At 29.9% G+C, this 22565-nt stretch overlaps 2 protein-coding genes across 5 annotated transcripts; one reads left to right on the forward strand and one right to left on the reverse strand.

Moving 5' to 3' along the window:
* Nucleotides 1-5762: 5762 nt before the first annotated feature.
* LOC8267751 (protein APEM9) lies at nt 5763-10980 on the forward strand. Of its 4 annotated transcripts, XM_015726401.3 has the most exons (7): nt 5770-5971; nt 6215-6397; nt 7496-7573; nt 8377-8662; nt 9317-9675; nt 10372-10522; nt 10618-10980. In XM_015726401.3, exons 1-6 carry the CDS (start codon nt 5916-5918, stop codon nt 10499-10501), a joined length of 1092 nt encoding a protein of 363 aa, XP_015581887.2. In that variant the 5' UTR covers nt 5770-5915; the 3' UTR covers nt 10502-10522; nt 10618-10980. The 4 variants fall into 4 exon arrangements, with proteins under 4 accessions (XP_015581889.2, XP_025015178.2, XP_015581887.2 ...); XM_002530792.4 differs by having other exon boundaries at nt 5771-5971; nt 10372-10980; XM_015726403.3 differs by lacking the exon at nt 9317-9675 and having other exon boundaries at nt 5763-5971; nt 10372-10980.
* Nucleotides 10981-13856: 2876 nt separating this feature from the next.
* Nucleotides 13857-14501, reverse strand: LOC8267753 (splicing factor 3B subunit 6-like protein). Its single transcript, XM_002530794.3, has one exon. It carries the CDS (start codon nt 14404-14406, stop codon nt 14032-14034), a length of 375 nt encoding a protein of 124 aa, XP_002530840.1. The 5' UTR covers nt 14407-14501; the 3' UTR covers nt 13857-14031.
* Between the last annotated feature and the right edge of the window lie 8064 nt (nt 14502-22565).

A 22565-nucleotide genomic window follows, 5' to 3' on the forward strand; every position in this document is an offset into this window, starting at 1 on the left:
TGAATCCTGAGGGGTCAGTTGCTCCCAAATTTATGGAATTGATTATTTTGATACTTTTTCACCTGTTGCTAAGTTGACTTCTGTCAGGTTATTCATATTTATAGCAGCCATTTCCATCAATTAGACATTAAGAATGCTTTTCTTCATGGACATCTTGAAGAGGAGGTGTATATAGAGCAACCTCTTGATTTTGTTGCTAAGGGGGAGTATGGAAAAGTCTGTCATCTTCGAAAGTCTCTATATGGCTTGAAGTATAGTCCACGTGCCTGGTTTAGAAAGTTCAAATCAAGTAGTTGAGCAATTTGGATGAAGAAAAGCAAATTTAACCATTCTATTTTCTACAAATAGTCTGAGGGTGGCATTATTTTGCTAGTTGTGTATGTGGATAACATTGTGATTCCTAGAAGTAATATTTCAGAAATTTCATCTCTTAAATCCTTTCTTCATAGTCAGTTTCACACAAAGGATTTAGGGATGTTAAAGTACTTCTTAGGTGTCGAGGTAGTAAGGAGTAAGAAATGAATCTTCTTATCTCAAGAGAAATATGTACTTGACTTGTTATCTGAAACAGTAAGTCGAGGAGCTAAACCATGTAGTACTTCAATGGTACCTAATTTGTAACTCACAAGAGATGGTAAATTGTTTGAAGATCCTGAAAAATACAGAAGATTAGTTGGGAAGTTAATAATGACTCGTCTAGACATCGCATATTCCGTCAGTGCGGTAAGCCAATACATGTCTTGCCTAACGGTTGATCATTGGAAAGCAGTAGAACAAATCTTGTGTTATTTGAAGGGGGCTTTAGGACGAGGTATCATATATAAAGATCATGGACATTTTAAAATTGAGTGTTTTTCAAATGCTAATTGGGTAAGATCTAAAGAAGATCGGAGATCTACTTCATGGAGAAGTATTGTGCCTTTGTTGGAGGAAATCTAGTTTCATGGAGGAGTAAGAAGCAACGTGTAGTCTCACGTTCTAGTGCAAAATTAGAATATCGAGCTATGCCTCAATCTACATATGAAATAACATGGATTCATCAGCTTTTGTCTGAACTCGGTTTTAAGGTTACGGTACCAGCAAAGTTGTGGTGTGATAATCAAGAAGCTTTTCATATCGCTTTGAATCTGGTATTTCATGAATGAACTAAGCATATTGAAGTTGATTATCATTTTATTCGTGAGAAGATACAACAAGGGCTAGTTTCCATAAGATACATGAAAACTGGAGAGAGATTATGAGACATTTTCACTAAAGCTCTAAATGGAGCTCGAGTTGACTATCTGTATAACAAATTGGGCATGATTAACATCTATGCTCCAACTTGAGGGGGAGTGTTACAGCATGTATATAGGATAAGATTGTAAACCCTAAATAGGAGTCCACCTTGTATACTATTCTCATCATGTTTATGAGTCTTCCTACTTGCGTGTGTGTGTGTGTCTATATATATGTGTGTGTGTGTGTGTGTGTGTATGTTTCATCAGTATGAATAAAGTATTCATTTTTCATTCCTTTAAATCTGTGATTACAGTGGCTAAGGGATATACATAGAAGGCAGGCTTTGAATATCAGGAAACTTTTAGTCCTGTAGTCAAGCACACCACTCTTAGGGTCTTTCTTGCTTTGGCAGCAATGAAAGGTTGGTTTTTAACATAATTGGACATCAACAATGCCTTCCTCAATGGTGATTTAATTGAGAAATTGTATATAGAAATACCTAAAGGTTAGCAAATTGAGGGGGAAATAAGTCAATATCAATCTGGTAACTCTTTTCCTAAAGGAAAGAAAATTGTTTGTAGGCTCACAAAGTCATTATATGGCCTTAAAAAGTCCTCTAAACAATGGAACATTAAATTCTATGAGTGTTTGATTGCTAATGGATTCACTCAGTCCAAGGCATGCTACTTTCTTTTCTTCAAGAAGTCTTCTAATGGATAATACTATTAGTGTATGCAGATGATATTGCCATTGCCAGCAATAGCCGGTCCTTGATTGCATATTTAAAAGGCATATTGAGTTATAGTTTCAAGCTCAAGGACTTAAGACAGTTAAGGTTCTTCTTGGGATTAGAGATAGTTAGAGCACTAAAAGGGATATCTTTGTGCCAATGAAAGTATGTCTTGGAGCTCATTGAGAATGTGGTTTGCTGTCTGGAAAGCCCTTAAGTGTTCTAATGGATGTGAGCCATTAACTTATGCGTGATGATGAGCATTTTTTGCAAGATCCTTTTATTTACATGAAGCTTGTAGGGAAACTTATATATCTGGTTTTAACTAGACAAGATATTACTTATGTAGTTCAAGTTTTAACCCAATTCATGGATAAGCCAGTTGAGGTATATTTGATAGCAACTCACAATGTGGTAAGATATTTGAAGTCTTCTCTTGGACAGGGCATTTTCTTCTTTGCCTAGTCATAAGTTCAGTTGAAGGCATTCTTAAATAGTGATTGGAGGCTTGCAAGGATACTAAAAGGCTACTTACATGATATCGTATAGGTGAATCATTAGTTAGCTAGAAGTCAAAGAAGCAAATTATGGTTTCAAGAAGTTCAGCAGAAGCTACATATAGATCCATGGCTTCAGCAACTAGGAGTTAGTTTGGTTAGCTCAATTGTTACAGGACTTCAATGAATTACATGATAAACCTACTTGGTTGTTTTGTCACAATGTATCAGCTATACATATTGCTCAGACCCTATTTTCCATTAGAGAACAAAGCATATTGAAATGGACTGTCATTTTGTGAGAGAAAAGGTGGTTTCCAGTTTCATCGAATTAGCTCATGTCAAAACTATTGAGCAAGTGGCAGATATTTTCACAAAAGCATTATGTCTAAGGCAATTCAATTTCTATTATGCAAGATAAATATAAGTAATGTACACCTTCGGTTTGAGGAGGAGTGTGAAAAGGAAATTGAAACTAAAGATGCAGGAGCTTCACAAGCATGAAAGCGATGTGGCACATGTATTTATTTAGTTGGAGCATTGTAATAGATTCTGTTATTGGTGTAAAAACCCTAGGACAACTATCATTTAGTGATTAGCTGCTTTCTTAACTATTTTCTTCGTAGTTAGTTAGTTGTGGCATCTAGTTTATATAGTTAGAGTTGTATTTTTGATTTTTCATCGAATCAATTCATAAATTCTCCAATTTCTTCTTTGTTTTCTTTTCCTTTCATTCACAAATTATGATAGAGTGCAAGTTCATTAATTTAAATGAATTTGTATTTTTATCATATTTTTCTAGTTCTATTTTTAGAATTATTATCTTGATTGATCAACATGTCAACTAAAATCAAAATTTCAATTAGATGCGATCTTTATTAGTTATTTTATTATTTTATTTAATATTTATTATTAATTAAAACTGTTCTAAAATATTCTATAATAACAAGTCTAAGTAGAATTTTATGTAATCTTTAAATTAATGCATAAAAATTACATGAGAAATTACATATACTATGTATTAATAATAACAAATCTAGTATTCATGTGTATTGATAAAAAAATTTAGTGTAAATTAATATTAGAATGTTAATTTAAACGAGTTAGAATTTGAATTTTGACTTTTTAGAATTCAAATTTTTTTAGTAATAAAATAAAACTGCTAGATTAAAGGCTTAAAGGACAAAATAGTATAAGAGAGAAAAGAAATTACAAAGAAAGCAAATCCACTAATCTAAAATTAGGGGGCCAAAAGCCCTAAGAGCAATACAAAAAAAAAGGGTTAAAAACATGGGCCAAAGACCCGATAAACCCGAACCAGGCTTAAAGCCCAATAAATCGGCACCAAGGCCTACTGAAAATAAAAATTTGCTAACTGGTCCTAGCACAATCTATCTTCTCTAGAAAGATCATTCCCCCTCTCCTTGAGACCCATGACCTTTAAATGCTAGAGATCAAAACCCAAGACTTTCTCCATCATCAAATCATCCAAGCACTATCCATCCTTAAGCCACAACGTAAAAAATACAAGGTAAACAGCATGAAAGCACAACCACCCGAAGACAGAGACAAACCAATCAGAAGAAAAAAATCGATGCACCATCGAAGACCTAATCTTGAGAGGATCGATAATCACTCCTATACCCCCATCAAATCCAGCAGCTTATCTTTTTTCAAGCTTGCATTCGTTCATATACGAACTCCCATAGGATGACAATATGCCTGAGAAGTGAATTGAGCTGCACCAAGAATAAAATACCATGCGCCAAAAACCATTGAAAAAGCCAACCAAATGCCTAACACGAGACATTAAAACATGAAATAAAACTAATTACAAAAGAAAGAGAAAAACAAAGAAATAAGGAAAGGCCATATTGGCCATTGGGGAGGCTGTGGATAGATAAATACGCCGACAGCCGCCCAACTGAAAACCCTAAATGTGAAAATAGATAGATAGAGAGAGAGATGGATAAAAAATATGGAGAAGAAATAAAGAAAATAATTACATTTTACAACTTTAAGTGGAATATGTTTTAAAGAGCAAATCCAACACTTTTTAAAATTCAACTTAAACTTGCGTTCCACTTGAAGTTTAAATTCGACTTGTTGAAAAATTGGTTTCGACTTTTCTTGATCCTGTATTTAATTAAAAAATTTTATAAAAAAAAAAATTAAGTGAGTTACTTTTAAAAAATTTATGAATTTTTAATGATTACTACATAATTAATAATTTTATGAATAATTTTTATAAATTTTATTTAAAAATATTTTTACGAACATTATAGATTATTTATTATTCAATTATTTTAAAATAAATTTAATTATTTTATTTTTATTATTTTTTTCTTTTCTTTATATTTATTTTAAATGTTATTTCATATAATATTATTTACAACTTCATACACAAGTAACAGATTTTATTTCATTATTGTTTTAAATTCATATTATTTTTAAATTTTTTACCTCAAAACATGAATGCTATTTTGTTATTAAGATAATAATTTATTTTAAAAAAGTTATCATTTCACAATTTATTTCCAATTAGACTATTAAATATATGTCATACATGTTATATTTTATTTTACTACCTATCTGATAAATACTTGAACCGACAACATTTACACTTATTAATTATTTAATAAATATCTGAACTGAAAACAATCATGTTTACCAACAAAAATGATTATCCAAATAATCTTACTAATAAAATCTAAAAGTTTATATATGGTGGGGTTGTTTGCTCAAAATAATTTATTAAATTATACATTTAAAATTTATAATTTTTGCGAGAGGCCTTTTAAAAATTAAATTAAAATTTTTAATTTATTTTGTTTGTATTTGTGGTATAAAATAATATTATTAGTAAGTAATTTTTAATTTTTGACTTTTTTTTAATTTTTTATATTTTTAAGATAGAGAATATACTGAAGAGAAATGAAGACAATAATATAGAAGAATTTAAGGAGAAGAAAGATGAATTTAAAAAAAAAAAGTCTATTAAAATCTTAAAGAATTAAAAAAAATCTTCAATAATTCTTATTTATTACAATACATATAAAATTATTAAAAATTTATATCTAGAAAAGTCAATTGAATACTAACTGATTTTTATAGATTTCATAAAAATTATAATTAAATATTCATAATTTTTATAGACTTTTTTAAAAAAAATTTATAATTCAATATTAAATATTTTTTAATTTATACAACGTTTTTTAAAATTATTATTAAATAATTTATAATTTTTAAATTTTATTAAAATTCTTGAAAGTCTTAATTAAAGTCTATTTTTATTTAAAAAAATATAATCTTACTAAGAAAAATAACAATAAAAAACAAAGAAAGCTAAAAGAAAACAAATAAATCCATTGAAATTAAAACTGAGAGCTTTGCTTCTTCTTTTCACATAACAATAGACTCAAACAGAGACCTTCTCTTCTAAAGTTTCACTCGATAGCTTCGTTCAGATGGCGCTAATGGACTCTAACCCCGCAACTTGGGAAGAAATTGAACGCTCTGAGAGGTGACTCGCTCTCTATCTATCTTTCCTCAAATTTTGTTTAATCTTGAATTACTATGCACTATTACTTATTTTATCAATTACACAATTTGATCAAGATTTTATCAAGTAGATTCTTTGCTTTATTAATATTTTGAACTTCTTTTAAAGGGTAATTTTTTTAAATGATGGAATATGGTTAAATTTGATTATATGAATTGTATGGCAATCTAATCTCAACTTTGTTTTGATTCTTGATATTGTCAGTTATCTTGTTGCTTCTATGTATGAAGAGGCTGCATCAGTTGCTTCCTCAGTTCTGAATAAAATATGCAACAAGAACAGCATTAACAGCAATGTGAAAGATCAAGGTGGTGAAGAATTTGAGTTGAATGATATGATGCTATCTGCTGGCATGGTGTTGGTTCAGTCTCTGAGCCAACTTGGCAGGTAACCCACTTTCCACTTCTATCTTTTCATGTTAATTTAGCACTATTAAATTGGGTTGTTTGTTAGACGTTTTATATATATGATAAAAGTAGAAGTCTTGGGAATTATAATCATTAAAATTGCAAATTCATGTCTTTCTCAGTTCTCCTTATACAAATTCCTTGCTTGAAGTAATTAATGGATTATGATCTCCTTGTGCTATTAACTAGGGGAATTTGTAAATTTTTGTGGTATTTATAATCATTGCAAATTGTTTGGATTAAGAACTTGGAAATGTTTTGCCTTTTTGTGAATGTGATTAATTGGCAATTCAATTATAAGAAAGGAAAAGATTCTATTGTTTTCTCAAAGAGCTATAACTTCATTGGATCTGAATTAATTGTCTAAGCTAGTGATGGCAGCTGCTAGCTTTTATAGCTGCACAACCTTGTCATATTGATTGTGAAGTTACTATCATTTCCCTGATTAATAATTTATCCTCAACCTGGACAGACTTGGTTTTACTAGGAATCTAATCACTGAAGCTCTATTTAAATTAACATCATGGTAATCTTACATTTGTGTTTATTCTAGTCCTTGTTCATTTCAACCATCTTTTATTCTTGTTTCAATTTCATTGGCTTTCACCTTTCCGTCGACTTTATCCATCCACTTCAGCAATATATGCTCTTATTTCCACGTTATGGTGTTGCTTTTCTCTTTTCTTAACTGGATTACTTTCTAATTTTCATTGTCTGCATAATGAGCACTTGCCTTGATCAAATGGTTATGTTGCTATAAATAAAGTGAAGCAAACTGTGAAAGGTTTATGTGCAAGCTTAATATGGTTAGCCCTTGAGTGCTGGGACTGTAGAAGGGCCTCAGGGTCTTGGCAAGAATTAAGTTTCAGAAACAGGCATGATCTGTGATGAGGTTGATGAACAGTTTCTATCACACATCATATGTTTGTAGAGATGACCTTTTTCAGGCCTAATCAAAATCCTCTCATTTCAGTATTCTAAGTGTTGGACTTGCACAGCATATGGAGATACTCACACGCTGAATGCTAGATGATGTCATCAGACTATAGTGATATGGAATATATTGCTTTTCATGCAGGGGATCTGACATTTTGAAGGAGCTCAAACAACTGTTCATGTCGGTTGATGCTATCCCTGTTCAAGTTTTGCTTACTGGGTACTTTTATCTCTTTGGCCCATAGAATTTTCACAATTTTTATTCATATGTGAGAATCATTTTTCCAATAACATGCGAAAGGATCTTCATTCTACTTTCTTAGTGGCTATCTGATATTTGATTAGTTCACAAATTGGCAATATTGACCATGTCAAATTTTCCATAGGTTTACTCGACAATATATATTGAGGCTCATGCAGTGTTTAGTGCATAAAAGTGTACCTTTTGATTCCCATTGAGTGTTACTGGGCCTGCTTCTTGATAAAAACTCATTTCTTAACAAGTTGAAAAAGATTGATTTAGTATCTTAGAAGATGTTTATCTGTTCCTCATGAACATGAACTGAGCGTCTGGCAGATAGTCAGGAAGTTCTTCATTTTGGTTCAATTAAAATGACAGTCTTACATTTTTCCGTCCTTCTATTGATATGACTATGATGCTTCCCTTCTTTGTTCTCCTCTTTCTTCCTTTTTCTTTTGTTCCTTGTGATAGTTATAAAGGCCTAGGAAACTCTTAAGCTCTTAATAAGGAGACCAAGGGATTAGAAAAATAGCAGAATCCCAGATTACCTAAAAATAAGGATCAATAACATAGATATAATGAAACTATACATCGCTTTCCTTCCAAATACACCAAAGATAGGTACAGAGGAATCACCTCCAAAGTGATCTACCAGTTGATGTTTGTTCTAGTCATTTATCTTGATGCTAATGGATGTATTTGGAACTTGAAATAAAAGAAAATGCTTATATCTACAATATAAGGGAGTGAGAGAGTGTCAATTTATGTGATCTTTGTTTCAGGGTGTGCTTTCAGATATCAGAAGGCTCACTTTTAGGCGTCCGAGAGTTTCTTGAGGAGTTTCTAGGCAAGTGGAATTTTGTGGAGGGAAGACATTATGTTCTTGTTGATGCACGAATAGATGCCAATCTGCAGGAAGGATATGATAAAAGCAGCATTTTGGGAGTTGATGAGTATATGGAGGTTGCTGAAATCTATGCTGTGACACTTCTTGGCACAGCTTTGAAAGATTTGGACCTTGCAATTTCTTGGGTAGAGAAAGCCGCTTTACCTGAGGAAAGACAACAGGTGAATTTTGGATTTTGTATCTTATATTGGTATCCACCAGTTTTTCACTAATATATATATAGCGCGTACACACATAAGCACATTATTTTGTAGGTGATTGTTTAAGACTAGTTGACATAGAATGGCGGCATAAGCATATATTATTAATTTGTTGCAGATTATTGAATTGTATGTTTCCAGAATCTGTGCTACAGATTTAGATTAATGAGATATTGAAGCAATAAAAAGTACGTAGTGCTAGTAGGACTATGAATGGAGAAAACTAAAATTGCTACTGATATTCTGTTCTTTTTCCCTGCTTCACTAGCAACAGAGACAATATTTTTTTATTAATCTTCTCCATTTTTCTTCTAAATTCTTTTAATATTGGCCTTGATAAACATAGTAGGTGCTTATCTCCAAACCCACCATTCTTTCTCCACTGTCAATCATGTAAATTCTATTTTTGAGTAATCTAGTTCATTAAAATTATATTATGAAACAATTCTATTAGACTGCTATTTGCAATAAATGGTAGAAAAGGGAACTAAACCGGGTTTGTTTGTGTGTGTGTGTGATGTGTTGACTGTAAATTATGTCCTTGATCAGAGTGATCTCTATACACATGCACACTTGTGTGGCATCCTGTCTTATTATTATGCTATACTCTCCTAGGGACTTTTGAGAAGATTACACTCTTTATATTCTCTCAAGGCCACTAATTCATCACAAGGCTCCTCACTTCTGCCAGCAAATGACCATGATAATCACCGTTTATTATCAAAAAAACTTGATGTTTCTGAGGAGTCTTCAGAAGTTTTAGAATCCAAATACCTGCCTAATGGAGAGACCAATGTGAAACAAGAAATTTTGACTTTGTCTAGACGTGTGAACCCATGCCTCTGGTGGTTCCGTACTATCAATTTGAAGTTTGGCAATGCAAGATTGGTCATAAGTAATGGGAAGATTTTGCTTGGGTGCTTGGCTTTTCTTATATATTATGTTCTGCGTAGGAAACAAGCTACTTTAAAAGGGTAAGATCTTATTCTGCTGTTTATATTCCATGTTATTCTTGTTAGAGATCAGATCACAAGAGGATCAATATCCTTTTAGATTCCTCATGAAACTTGCTTTAGGCCACAGTACCCAGCAGTACATTATCATGTGATGTAATCCTTCTTGACAGTTAAAAGAAGCAAATGTTAATGAATACTGTTGTGTAGATCTGCACTGGTTGTTGCTACTTCTTGTCTGTAACTTATCAAATCTCGGATGGTTTTCCTTGATCAGTGAGTTTATCGGTATCATTATCTGAGTTTTTTGTTACCATGCAAAAGAAGAAAGCAGATAAGTTAAGCATGCTAGCCTAGATTGATGTGTCAGATTGCAAGTGTGATGTATCAGCTGTTGACGACTTCATTCATAGCATGACCCATAAAAATGCTCATGTCAGATATGGGTGTATTGGAGCCTTTTAAGTCTTGCATGTTTTTTGCTTATGTTTGAAGAAGTTATGTATAGAATGGAGCTAGAATGCTACATCCATATGCCGAAGTTTAGAAATGAAACCCCTATTGATTCTTCAGACAAACAATAAGAGAAAAATAAAGAATAAGATTTTAGTATCATTCCCTACCTTGTGAACTCGGTCTTAGTCAAGCCTAGAAATGAAGCAAACTGTTTTTTACTTAATGTTTACTTTCATGTCCAATAACTCCTATATGTTTCAGGATTGTCAGGAGACAATTTTTGTTCATAAAGAAGGCTTTGGTAGATATATGGCAGCTCGGATTTTCTTACCAAGTGAACCCCCTAGCTGCTGTTCAACCTCTTCCTGCTGCAACACGGGGAGGCCGGTGATGATTTTCAAGGAAAATAAATGTATAAATACATATTTATCTCTTCGGCTGGTATGTTTTATATTCATCTTCCTGTCCATGCCTTCATTTCTTCTTTTCATTACGTGCCATAATCAGGTAGGTGTGATCCAAGTATCATCGTGTCATAAAGAGCAAGGAAAATAAATAATACTCAGATGCCATTCCTTGTACATTACTTGATACTTGAAGAGGATTCTAGATGGAATGAAAGGATTCAATTTAGGATGGTGGTTGTATTAGAATCTGATTACACTTATGATTCTATAATTGGCAAGTCTGAAAAAGAAAAAAGGGTATGTAAACAGAACTTCTGCTTATACAAAAGTAAAATATTGATGTGTAGGAGCTGCCAGCCTATCTGCTACTTGGGCCAAGTAAAATGCCATTACATGTTTTTCTCTGGTGGGACTGAGAAACCATTGACTGTATCTCATCATCAATAACATGAAGTTTTACCTATCCTCTTTTTTCAGTTGCCCTTTCTTACATTGTCTTCGGTTTCCTCTTTCCTTCCATTTTATTTTCGTTTTACCATTATCAATTTGTCTGTTTGTGGCCTGCGGCCATTAACAAACTATATCTGGTATTTCTCCCATCAAAGCTCCATGGTTACTAGTGTTTATATTACTTTGCTTTTGACCTAAACCCTTATTTACATGCCGAAATAGGTAAATCAGCAATAAAATTATGCTTTCGCATTGTTGAGGCTGGATTTCTTAATACAATTGGAGAAGCAAAGAATTAGATGACGAGATAAATAGGAAAGAGGATGTGTCTGAGAATAATGTGTGTGTTTTGTTTAAGAGATAGGAGGAGGAAATTTGAGTATAGGAAAAAAGGGTTTGCTGGCGTCTTGCTGTAACAGGGTATACAGATATGTAATGGGAATTTTTTTTAAAAATAGAATAAGCCTAGTACCAAAGATTGCTGGCAGGAACAGCTCCAGAGAAGGCCACTCCTTGCATCATCAACTCACAAACCCTAGCAGGGGGGTTCCTGAACATCATGACAGCCAACCACAACCCCAAGAGTATGTTAGCAAGTAGATCCGCACATCTGTTACCTTCACGACAATAGGTGTGAGTCACCTGAATCTGCCAATCCCTCCCAAGCATTCTCCTTCATTGACTCAATATTTTAAAGAAGACAACCATCGCACCACCATTAAGGACCGTAACAGCACTCAAATTATGAGCTTCAAGCACAGCTTTTTGAACGCCCTTTGTCTATGCAAGACGTAACCCGTGGTACATCCCCATAACTTTAGCAACCATAACACTGCAAACTCCTAAATTAGCCATGAAACTGCCAACCCAATCCCCGTTATGGTCCCTAATTAAACCACCACATGCCGCCCTATCCAAGCTTGACCGGAGAGCTCTGTCCATATTTATCTGTGGCAAGTCTTTCCCAACCAATAAGCTTATGGATTTTTGGGATCTTCTCACCATCATGCTTCCAACCGGCGGCACCCTCTTCAAACTTTTTAGCTTGGACCAAAATAGGAACCGTATGATCTCTTGGAGCAACATACTCTCATCAAATAGAAAGCTATTCCAGATGTAATGGGAATTTGGCGGCATAATGTCATGCATTTTGAGATGACAACGTCTGAAACAGTGGGTGTGTGTTTAAGAATTAGAATTACCGTTGGGCGTCCAAAAAGTATATTTGAGATTTTTTTTATTTAATATAATATTAGTTTTTTACTTTTTTATAAACTATTTTTTCCAAAACTGCACCAGTTCACCTGCCTTCTGTGAAAATAATTTTCAAACCTCAAAAAATAATATAAAATAAAAATTGAAGTTTCCAACTTCACTGCCGAACACACCGGAAATAAGAAATCCAAGATCAATCCAATTTCCTGTTTTTTGGTTCTTGAACATTGCTGTTTTTCCCAGGTTCTCAATTATGAGGTTGTGAGATCATATGTTGTTCTATAAATGCTTCCGAGTCCCAACTTACTCAAAAAGATTCTATTTTAGAGAAGCAGAGAATAAGGAGTTCCCGTTCCCATCTTCAATATTTGTTACTTGGGGTTGCCCTTTTGAAGTACTAAATTATCATTCTATTTTTTTAAAATTTAATAATAATAACAACAAGTTTTGCCAAATGTAGAAGAGGCCACCTCTACTTTTGTTTTTTATTATTACCATTTTACACCCACCGATGTTAGATGGCAATTTCAAATGCTGCTAATTACATTAAATCAATGATTTAATAAACTCTGCATATGCATTCACCAACTGCATCAGCAACTAACAAAAATGGGAGCTCAAATGTGACCTGCTATTTACCTCCTGACTTTACAACATACTGTAATGTTGGAAACCAAAGCTATTATCTAGCTTACAAAGTAGTGACCAGACAAAGTTTCATCAATAACAATGGACAAGAACACCAGAACACAACTTAGTTGCCACAAGATTTCCATTGGCAACAAACCATGTCGATTACCTAAAAACTGGGTTTACAAATTAGAACAAGTTGAAGTTCTGTGACTGAATCAACTAATCTATGGTGCTATTCAAGTGATTATTGCTATAGGCACCACATCCATTCATATTGACATTCCATTTTTCATCATACGACATAACAAAGCAGGCCAATTTATACTTTATAAATAACATATTTTATTCGATACCATAAAACCATCTGATCAAATCATATGCGCACATAAAATTAAATCTAATCCAACCATCAAAATGTTGTCTGAATAAAAAACCGAAGAGACTCCAACCTTTTCTTAAGCAATAAATTCTGAACAGTTCCAACCACAATGCATAAAAATGTCAAAACCGAACATCCACAAATGCAGGGTATGTTGCTAGCATCAAATTTATTAATATTATTCTTCTCAATAATTCTGCCCCACATTCTACTAATCTCCATCCCTTACATATCACCCACCATAAAAATCATAAATTCCCACCAACTTCAGTGGCGATTCATGAACTTGAGACTGAGCAGCTCCCTAACTGGCTGTTCTTTATCATTCATTAGTTCCTTGATTTTGTATTCCTACTAATTTTTAATCTTAGCAATTCCAAGATCTTAATTCCTTGGATCCAAACATAATCGTCTGGTATTGTTTCTTCTTCATATCTCCTAAAACCCACACACTCACATTCATCTCGATATCATAATATCTGTTCGTTACGAAACCCAAACACATAGACACCAATACAAATGTTTTTTTTCTCCCTCTCTTTCACTAACAATTTTTGCATTCGAATCTATAAAAATCTCCACATAATCTAAACTCAAAACATAATCACACAATTTAGTACTTTAAAGAAAAAACATAATATACACATGGCATAACAATTACATTAAAGCAACCGAATTTTTTTCAATTACTAAATTAACGTCTGATATCCAAATAAAAAATAAAGCACATAAAAGCTTAGCATAACAATTCCATTAGAGCAACAGAATCCAAATATACACTAGAATTTAACCCAAAAAAAAAACCCTAAAACTTTTTGCGAATTAGGGTTTTTCTGTTTACTTATCTTTAGTAGAAACCCCATATTTTTCTTGCATCTTAGCAATCTCTTCCTCTTTTTTCCTCTGATCAAACTTCTTACTCATCTTAGCTTGCTGATAATACAAAACAATCAGATACCTATTAGCGACATTGAAGCCTGACAAGTGATCCACCGCCGTTTTGGCGTCGTAAATATCTTCATACACAACAAAAGCTGTCCCTCGCGTGTCTTTGTTAGTGCCGATTCTAATTTGACGAATCGCTCCGTACTTGCCGAATATATCGTACATCTCTTCACTTGATATGTTGAATGGTAGGTTTCGGACATATAGCACCCGATTCACTTCCGGCGGAAGCCGCGTGTTGCCCTTTCGCAAATTGATGGTTGTCATTCTAGGGATTTGCCGGAAAACGTGGACGATTTTGGTTTCTCAGTTGAGGATTTGTCTGGCAGAGAGTGAAAATGGGATTTGGATATATTTATAGAGAAAGAAAGGCAGTGGTGCGCGAGTTTGATTTCATAAAAATTAAATATATATTTAGCCCCCTGAATTTGTCACTTCTTTTTGAAATTAGACTCCTAATTTAAATTTTAGTTCAATTGAATCACTCAACTTTTTGTAATTATTTTAATTTTATGTACATTGCATTAATTAAAAAATACATCAAAATCTATTTAGATGAAATCTTGATGTAAAAAGATAGGAATTTCTATCTTTCAAGTCAATGCATAAGTAAAATCAAATAATAAACGAATAAAAAAATAATATAAAAATATATTATCTTCTTATCTCTTTAAATTAGTAAAATAAAATTGTCTCGAAATTATATTTTACGAACTTTGATAAAAGTTATTTTTAAAACTCCTAAACAAATCTTTTAATCTCTAAATTTAATTTCGTGAAATACTCTTTTTATCAACGATGACTAGTGGATTAAAATCATCAATTTGATCTCAAAACTGCCTAACAACAATGGTATCATCTTCTCATAAAGAGACATGAGTGATTTGAATAGAATAGAAGTTGTTCTTAAGTGAAATTACTCCTAAAAATGAAGAAGAAATGAAATTGAATAGCAAAATGGATTCATTTATTTAAGAGGAAAGTTCAAATATATCATTATCATACTTGAACAAATATTTTAACATGGGCAAGGACTAATTGTTTTGGCTTTATTAGTTATCATAATGAGATCTTTCCATTTTATATTTTGATCTTACTTTATAAAAATTTTGGGTTAATGGTGGTGATATAGGTTTGTAAAACCAGAGAATTAGTGAGTAAAAGAAAAAAAGATGGTTTAATAAACTGAGTGATTTCTAGGAAAAAAAAAAAGGTGATTATTTAAGTTTATTTGGTCTAAAAATTGCAATTTTCCATTTATTTGATCTCTTGAAATAAATACATAGAGTTATTCATTTTTTATCCTTTATTATTATTATTATTATTTTATTTCAGCTAATAAGAAAGAATTTAAAATAATAAAAAGTAAAGTTAAAAGAACCATTGAACCAAAATTAAGTTTAGGAACTCAATTCTTAAAAAAAGACCGTTGTTTTTTTTGCTCAACTTTTTCTTTTATATGGTTAGTTTTATAGTTTATTTTATAACGGTGTAGATTTTTGTTAATATCATTATTTTATTTTTATCTTTTATTTATATTGTTTTATTTTTTTTGTTAACTTAAAACATTTTTATTTTAGATGTGTCTCTTCTTTTTTATTTTTAGTATATCTTTCTCTCAAATTAAATGTTTATCTTTTTTTATCTTTTTTGAATTTAAAACTTAATTTTTCTTGCTTAAAATTAGAAGTTATGATGGAATTTTAATTGATAATAGTTCTATAAATTGAATTTCGTTATAGAATCTAGTAGTTAGATTTTTAAAAAATTGATTAAATCTACTTTTTTTAAAAATGAAATGGCTAAAAAGAAAGGAAGTGAAGTGAAATTAGATAAACAAAAGGAATGATGCTGCTGGAAAAATGAAGAAGAAATAGACCAAGAAGAGGTTGCATGGATATTCTATAAAATCATTAAAAAAATGTGAGTAAAGATTCTCCCATAAGACGATTGAAAAAGAGAAAAGTTGTGTCTAAAGAACCTGTTCCTGATTCGAAGAAATCTTAATTAAAAAAATAGAAAAAAATCTCTATTGAGGAACTTGTTTCTCACACTTTTGAAAGTATATTGTTTTAAAAAAAAATATAAATAAATATATATGAAAAGGTTTTATATATATATTTTTTACAATATCTTGTGGTTAATATTTAGTTTATTTAAAACATATTTTGACGATATTATTAAAATATCTGAAATATATTTTTTATATGATTTTTATATATCATTATATCTAAAGTACACTGTTGATATACCTACGTTTTGATTGATAAATTTACATTATCATTAGATGAGGTTTATTACTCTATGAGTGCTTTATAGTTCATGGATTTTGTAGTTGAATTTTTGAGTTTTGTATGATCTTTATTTGTCTTTAAAAAGGATACTATTTAGATGTTAAAAAGATATGATAAATTAATATATTATTAAAGTGATTGAAATTTATTTTGTTTTAATTTTTCTATAACAAGATATTTGAAGTATACTATTTAAACACTAAGAAGATATATTCACTTGTATACTATTAAAATGATTGAGGTGTATTTTTGTTTTAGTTTTTGTAAAGCATGATACTTAAAATACACTGTTGATTTTATTTATTTTAGTTTTGTTTTTTGTATAGAGTATACTAATGATACTTAAAGTGTATTTTAACAATATATTGTATTTTTCGTTTATATGTTTTTCTACCTTCTTTTTTATTATAATTTTAAATTGTCAATAAATAAGGTTTTGTTACTTTTATATGTGCTTTATAGTTTATTGATTTCTTTAGTTTTATTTGTATTTATTGTTGTCTATGAAAAAGATACTATTTAAATACTAAAAAGATATGATATATCAAAATATTGTTAAAGTAATTGAAGTTTATTTTATTTTAATTTTTCTAGAGCAGAATATTTAAGGATACTATTTAAATACTGAAAAGATACTATATATTATGATATTATTAAAGCAATTGATGTATATTTTGACTTTTTAGTTTTTAGTTTTTGTAAAACATGATAGTTAAAGTATATTGTTGATTTCTTTTATTTTAGTTTTGTTCTTTTGTATATAATATACTAATGATATATTGTTGTCTTCTTTTTGTGTGTTTTGTTTATATGTTTTTGTTTATTTGTGTGAAATAGACTAATAAAATATTAGTGATATATTTTTTGTTAATTTGTTGTAGAAGTGGAATTTCAAAATTAAGAAAATATTTTCATACGAAAGCGTGAGTTGTTTTGAGAAGAATATAATTAGTCATATTGGAAAAATTCTTTCAAAAACTCAATTAGAGTTGTTTAGAAAGAGATTTCATATTGCGTAGAAGCTCATGACTATTTTTCATACTTTCTTATTTCTGTATATTTATTATTGCTCAATCTCCAATTGGTTTCTATTATTTATTATTATTGAGTCAATACTATCACTTTGTGATTCTTGCTCTTCCATTTTCTTTTTTGCTTTCATAATATTTACAAATTCAATGAAATCTGGATTTCTTTCTTTTACAGCTTCATTTGTTGAATTTTATTCCATTACTGATGTTGATGGTGTTGTTTTTTCTTGAAAAATTGTAAGCTTCATATTTGTTGATCTTTATTTTAATGTAAAATTTGTATTTTTTATTCTCTTAGTTATAAATACAAGGCAAAGTGGATAAATTGTATAATCTCCTTCTTTTCTAGTTTCAAATAGAATTTTAAATCTGTATCATTTTGAACTTTTAGTGGTGGATATTTACCCTTCACTTTATACTTAGTAAGCAATTGATTTACCTCTTTTTTGCTTTCTACTTACCTTATAGAATATTCATTAATGCAGAGAAGTTTGAAATCAGAATGTCACAAATTTTGAAATTAACAAAGTCTACATTTTCATCTCATCGTCCATTGTGTTGGAGCAATACTGACATACTGTATAAAAAGTTACTATCTAGATATTTAAAAAATACTTTTACTATATATCTTTATAATATAAAGTAATATATGTAAAATAATACATTTAAAAATATTTTACTGGAAAAGATATATTTTTAAAATATTTTATCTTGTTCATGTAAATATACAAAAAATACTATTAAAATACTTGAAAGATATTATTGATATATGATATAATGTCATAAAATTTTAAGAATATACACTAATGTGTCAATTTTTAGAAATTTAATTAAAAGTCAAAACAAATAAATTATTCCATAAAATCCCTTCAATATTTTGTTATAACAATATAAATACAATAACTCTTTTTTGTTATTTTTACATAATTATAAAGCTTATATTTCTTGTTTTCAAATATAATGAACTTAATTGAAAGGTTTTGAAATATTTTGATGCAATCCCTTTTTAATATACTATTTTAGCTCCAAAAATACATATATTGTTACTGAAATGTGAATTGTAACTTTCTTTGAATGTTGGAATCTAAATTTCAGCTTCAATACAAACTTGTTTTATTCTTTATTTTTTTGTTTGGCAGTCGTAATAATTTATTTATTTAATTAATCATTTTTCTTCTTTGATTTTATGCTCTTATTCTCACTTTCGGATGTCGAAATGAAATTGTCATATTAATTTTATTTCTTATTTTATGAGAGTTTTAATTTTGAAAGGAAACAACTGTTTTTTGCTGAAAGTCTCAAAATAATATAAACAAAATTCCTTGATTTAATTTTCCATATAAATAAAATTAATCTATTTATAAAAAAAATGATACCCTTTATAAAATTCTATAAATTCAATCCCATATATGTACTTCACTTCTATAAAAAAAGGTAAAATACAATACATACAATAGTAATATTATGACATCATCACACCCCTTACTATAATTTCATTAAAGTATATTAAAATACATTATTATACCACTTATATAAAAAATACATAAAACATGTCATTTTAACTTAGAATATTCAAATAATCATTTAAGTTCAACCATGAGTGAATATTTTTTTAGATTAATTTTTTAACTCACGAATTGAATCATTAAACATTAAAATAAAGAAATTAAACATATTTTTATTAGAAATAAAAGTCTAAACAAAATAACAATAAATTTTGACAGTTTATTATCAAATTACTTAAAAGTATATTTAAACAATTTATTTTCAAATTAAATAATAACTTCTTTTTATTTCTTCTACGAAGTAAGAAATTTCTTTAATATTATGTGAAATTAATTAATATATTAATTATCAAATTATTAAATAAATATAATTTAATGCGATTGTGCTTCACATATTACTTGTTATATTTTAAATTGGTGAATCTCATTGTTGTATTATAAATATATTCTTAATTAATCTCTTATAAGTATTTTTAGTTAGACTAAAAATATTATCTAAAGGAGGAATATGAAGAATACATGTAACTTTACCAAAATTATGTTAAATTATTATTATTATTACATATTCTTAAAAGAGATTGTTATTTTATTAATTTATTAATTACTAAAATTACAATTAATGTGTTATTTTTAGGATAAAAATATTACTATTTGATTAATAAATAAATTATTGACTATTTCCAACTAAGTCTAATAAAAAATTTAAAAGCTAAAGAAATACTTATTTATAATAAATAAGGAAATATATATATATATATATATATATATATATATATATATATATATATATATTATAATTTCTGAACCCTTAAAGTTTTTGATATGTGTACTTAATTTTTGACACATAGAATTTTTATTTTGATATGCGTACTACTTTTGACATATGAAATTCAAATTTATTTGTAATTTTATAACTTTTTCTATTAATTTATTGATTAATAGATTACATTCCTAATTAAACACGGACTCTAATTCCAAGAGATAGGATATTAATTATATTTTAATATTATATTAATTAATAAATAATTTTTCAATCAAATAATGATACTAATCTTATCATAAGAAATAGTAACACATTAATTATATTCTAATACTATATTAACTAATAAATAGTTTTCTAATCCTATAATGATATTAAATATATTCTTAAAAATAGTATAGTAATTATTTTTAATATTATATTAACTAAATTTTCTAATTAGATAATAATTCTAATATAGAAAATAACATCTTAAAATTATATTTCTAATATTATATTTTAATAATAAATTAAAATTTTAATTATATAATAAAATTTAATTTTAAAAATAGTAATATTAATTATACTGATATGTTAATTTATAATATTAAATAAATAATTTTTATATTATTGTATTAACAAAATTTTAAAATTTTAAAAAAAGTAAAAAAATTTATAAATAGTTAGTTTATTTTTAAGCAACATTAAATATTGAACATTTTATTAGAATGTATCTGTCAACTTAATTTTATAATTAAAATAATAATAACAGCAGTGCAACGCATGGATAAACGGCTATTAGTTATTAAAGTTGCATCAAGTAAGTCCCTTTAAACTTTTTTAATTAATACCAACACAAATTTTAGTATGAGAACCAAAATTTTCACAGGACGAGTCAATCATTTTTTTTCACATAGACAAATTTCATATTTATACAAAGTATGAATATGCAAGAAAAATAAATTAATAGGTTTAGGATTTTTTTTATTTACATAGAAGGTCAATAGCCATGAATTATATAATATAAAATATTTATTTTTTTACATTCATTATTAAAGTAATAACTTGTTTAATTTAAAAAATAAGAAATTCAGCTCAAATCTCTCTTTTAAAAGTAAATATTATTTATCATTTGAACTAAATATTCAATGGAATAAGTAGGCATAGGGCCACCGAATCTCGTAGTAAGTCTGACCATTCACTAACTTAATCAAATCTCAATACAATAGCACTGAACCACAATTAACCTTAACCATCAGGTTCTCCATATTTAGAATATGGACTGCCAATATGAATAAGCAAGATCGAAATTTATATGAAATTTATAAAAGAATAAATCTGAAATTCCTACTGTGGAGATTCTAGAATTATAAAAGTCAACATACCAATAAAATATCAATTACATTAACCCGAAGATGAAGGAATTGGGCTGCTAGATGAAAAGCACTGCGGAAAAACTAACCACACCTGAAAAATATTTAAATTGAGACTGTCAGTCTCGGGAGTGAGTTAAAATCATATATCCAAAAACAATTACAAACACTTCAATAACACATTTATTTAGTTTAAAATAAACTTTAAGTCGTGTAAAAATATACGTATCATGTTATGCTTAAATAAAAAAAATTCCACATACTACGGGATGGAGTACTTCAGTAGAACCCTAATCCCCATTGCTAAACAGGCTCAGCCTTTCAGCTCTCTCATTTCCAGCATCACTGGTGCACAGAGAGCGAAGCTCGACCAGGGTCCTTAATCCAGTATGGTCACTTAACTTTCCAACTAAGCCAGTGCCAGAGAGCAATGCTCGACTAAGGACCTCCGGCAACTCACTCTACTAGCCCAGAGAGTTAAACTCGACCAGGGCAAATCCTAAACCATTTTTCTATTATCTGACTCAAAATTCATACCGGTGCACACGCGGTCCTGATGCAACCCATCAGATGGCATGTTCTACTGCCGTCTCATCCCGAGTCAACATGCAATCACAATTGCCATAATGCATAAATGAAACGTATATAAACAGTAAATAAATAAATAATTAAAATATTAATCATTTATTAGAGCTATTATGTAAAATCTTAGCATGACACACGTAAGCAAATATATGACTTTAACTCATAGTTCTGAAGACCTCCTAGCTCTGCTCCGATGTCTCGGGTGGAGCAAGCTGAACTGATGGATTTATCTAATCATGGGAACAATTTAATTAGAAAAAGTGAAACATTTAACAATTAAACCTAGGTTTAGACTCCTAGGACTGACTGTCTAAATTTTTTTGACTCTACCAAAAATACGGCAGAATCTCTCCAAAATTACGGATATTTACCCCTCGTATAACAGGTCCAGGACCTGCAAGAAAACACTTCAAATATACAACGATAAATTAACGGAAGTCGGGCCACCAAAACTGCATTAGTTTTCCCGACTCCGCAATACAATACAAACACGACTATTGGTAGAGGTCCGATAAATTATTTATTTTAACTAATAAACCTCACATTCTTAATATTCAACATAATAATTAAATACATAACTTTTAATAAATGAACTCTAAAAATCTACGGGCTAGAGATTTACCGAGACGCTTGATCACTCGGTCGACTCGCCTCCAGCCGCCGGAGTCCGATTGACGATCCGAACGCACCAACAGACTCAAAACAATGCACTGATGATGATCTCAGCTTCCGATCTTCCGATTCGACCCCCGATCATTCGGAGAAATTTACGGACGATCTCGACCGTCGATTTTCAAACGCAGTCCGATCGCCACGAAATCGGTGCCATTTAGACCTGTTCATAGGGCGGGCCTGGGCGGGCTTGGGCAGGGCCTGACCGGGCTTGACTTTATTTTGAA

This window comes from Ricinus communis, chromosome 1 (assembly GCF_019578655.1).
Source record: "Ricinus communis isolate WT05 ecotype wild-type chromosome 1, ASM1957865v1, whole genome shotgun sequence".
NCBI lineage: Eukaryota > Viridiplantae > Streptophyta > Magnoliopsida > Malpighiales > Euphorbiaceae > Ricinus > Ricinus communis.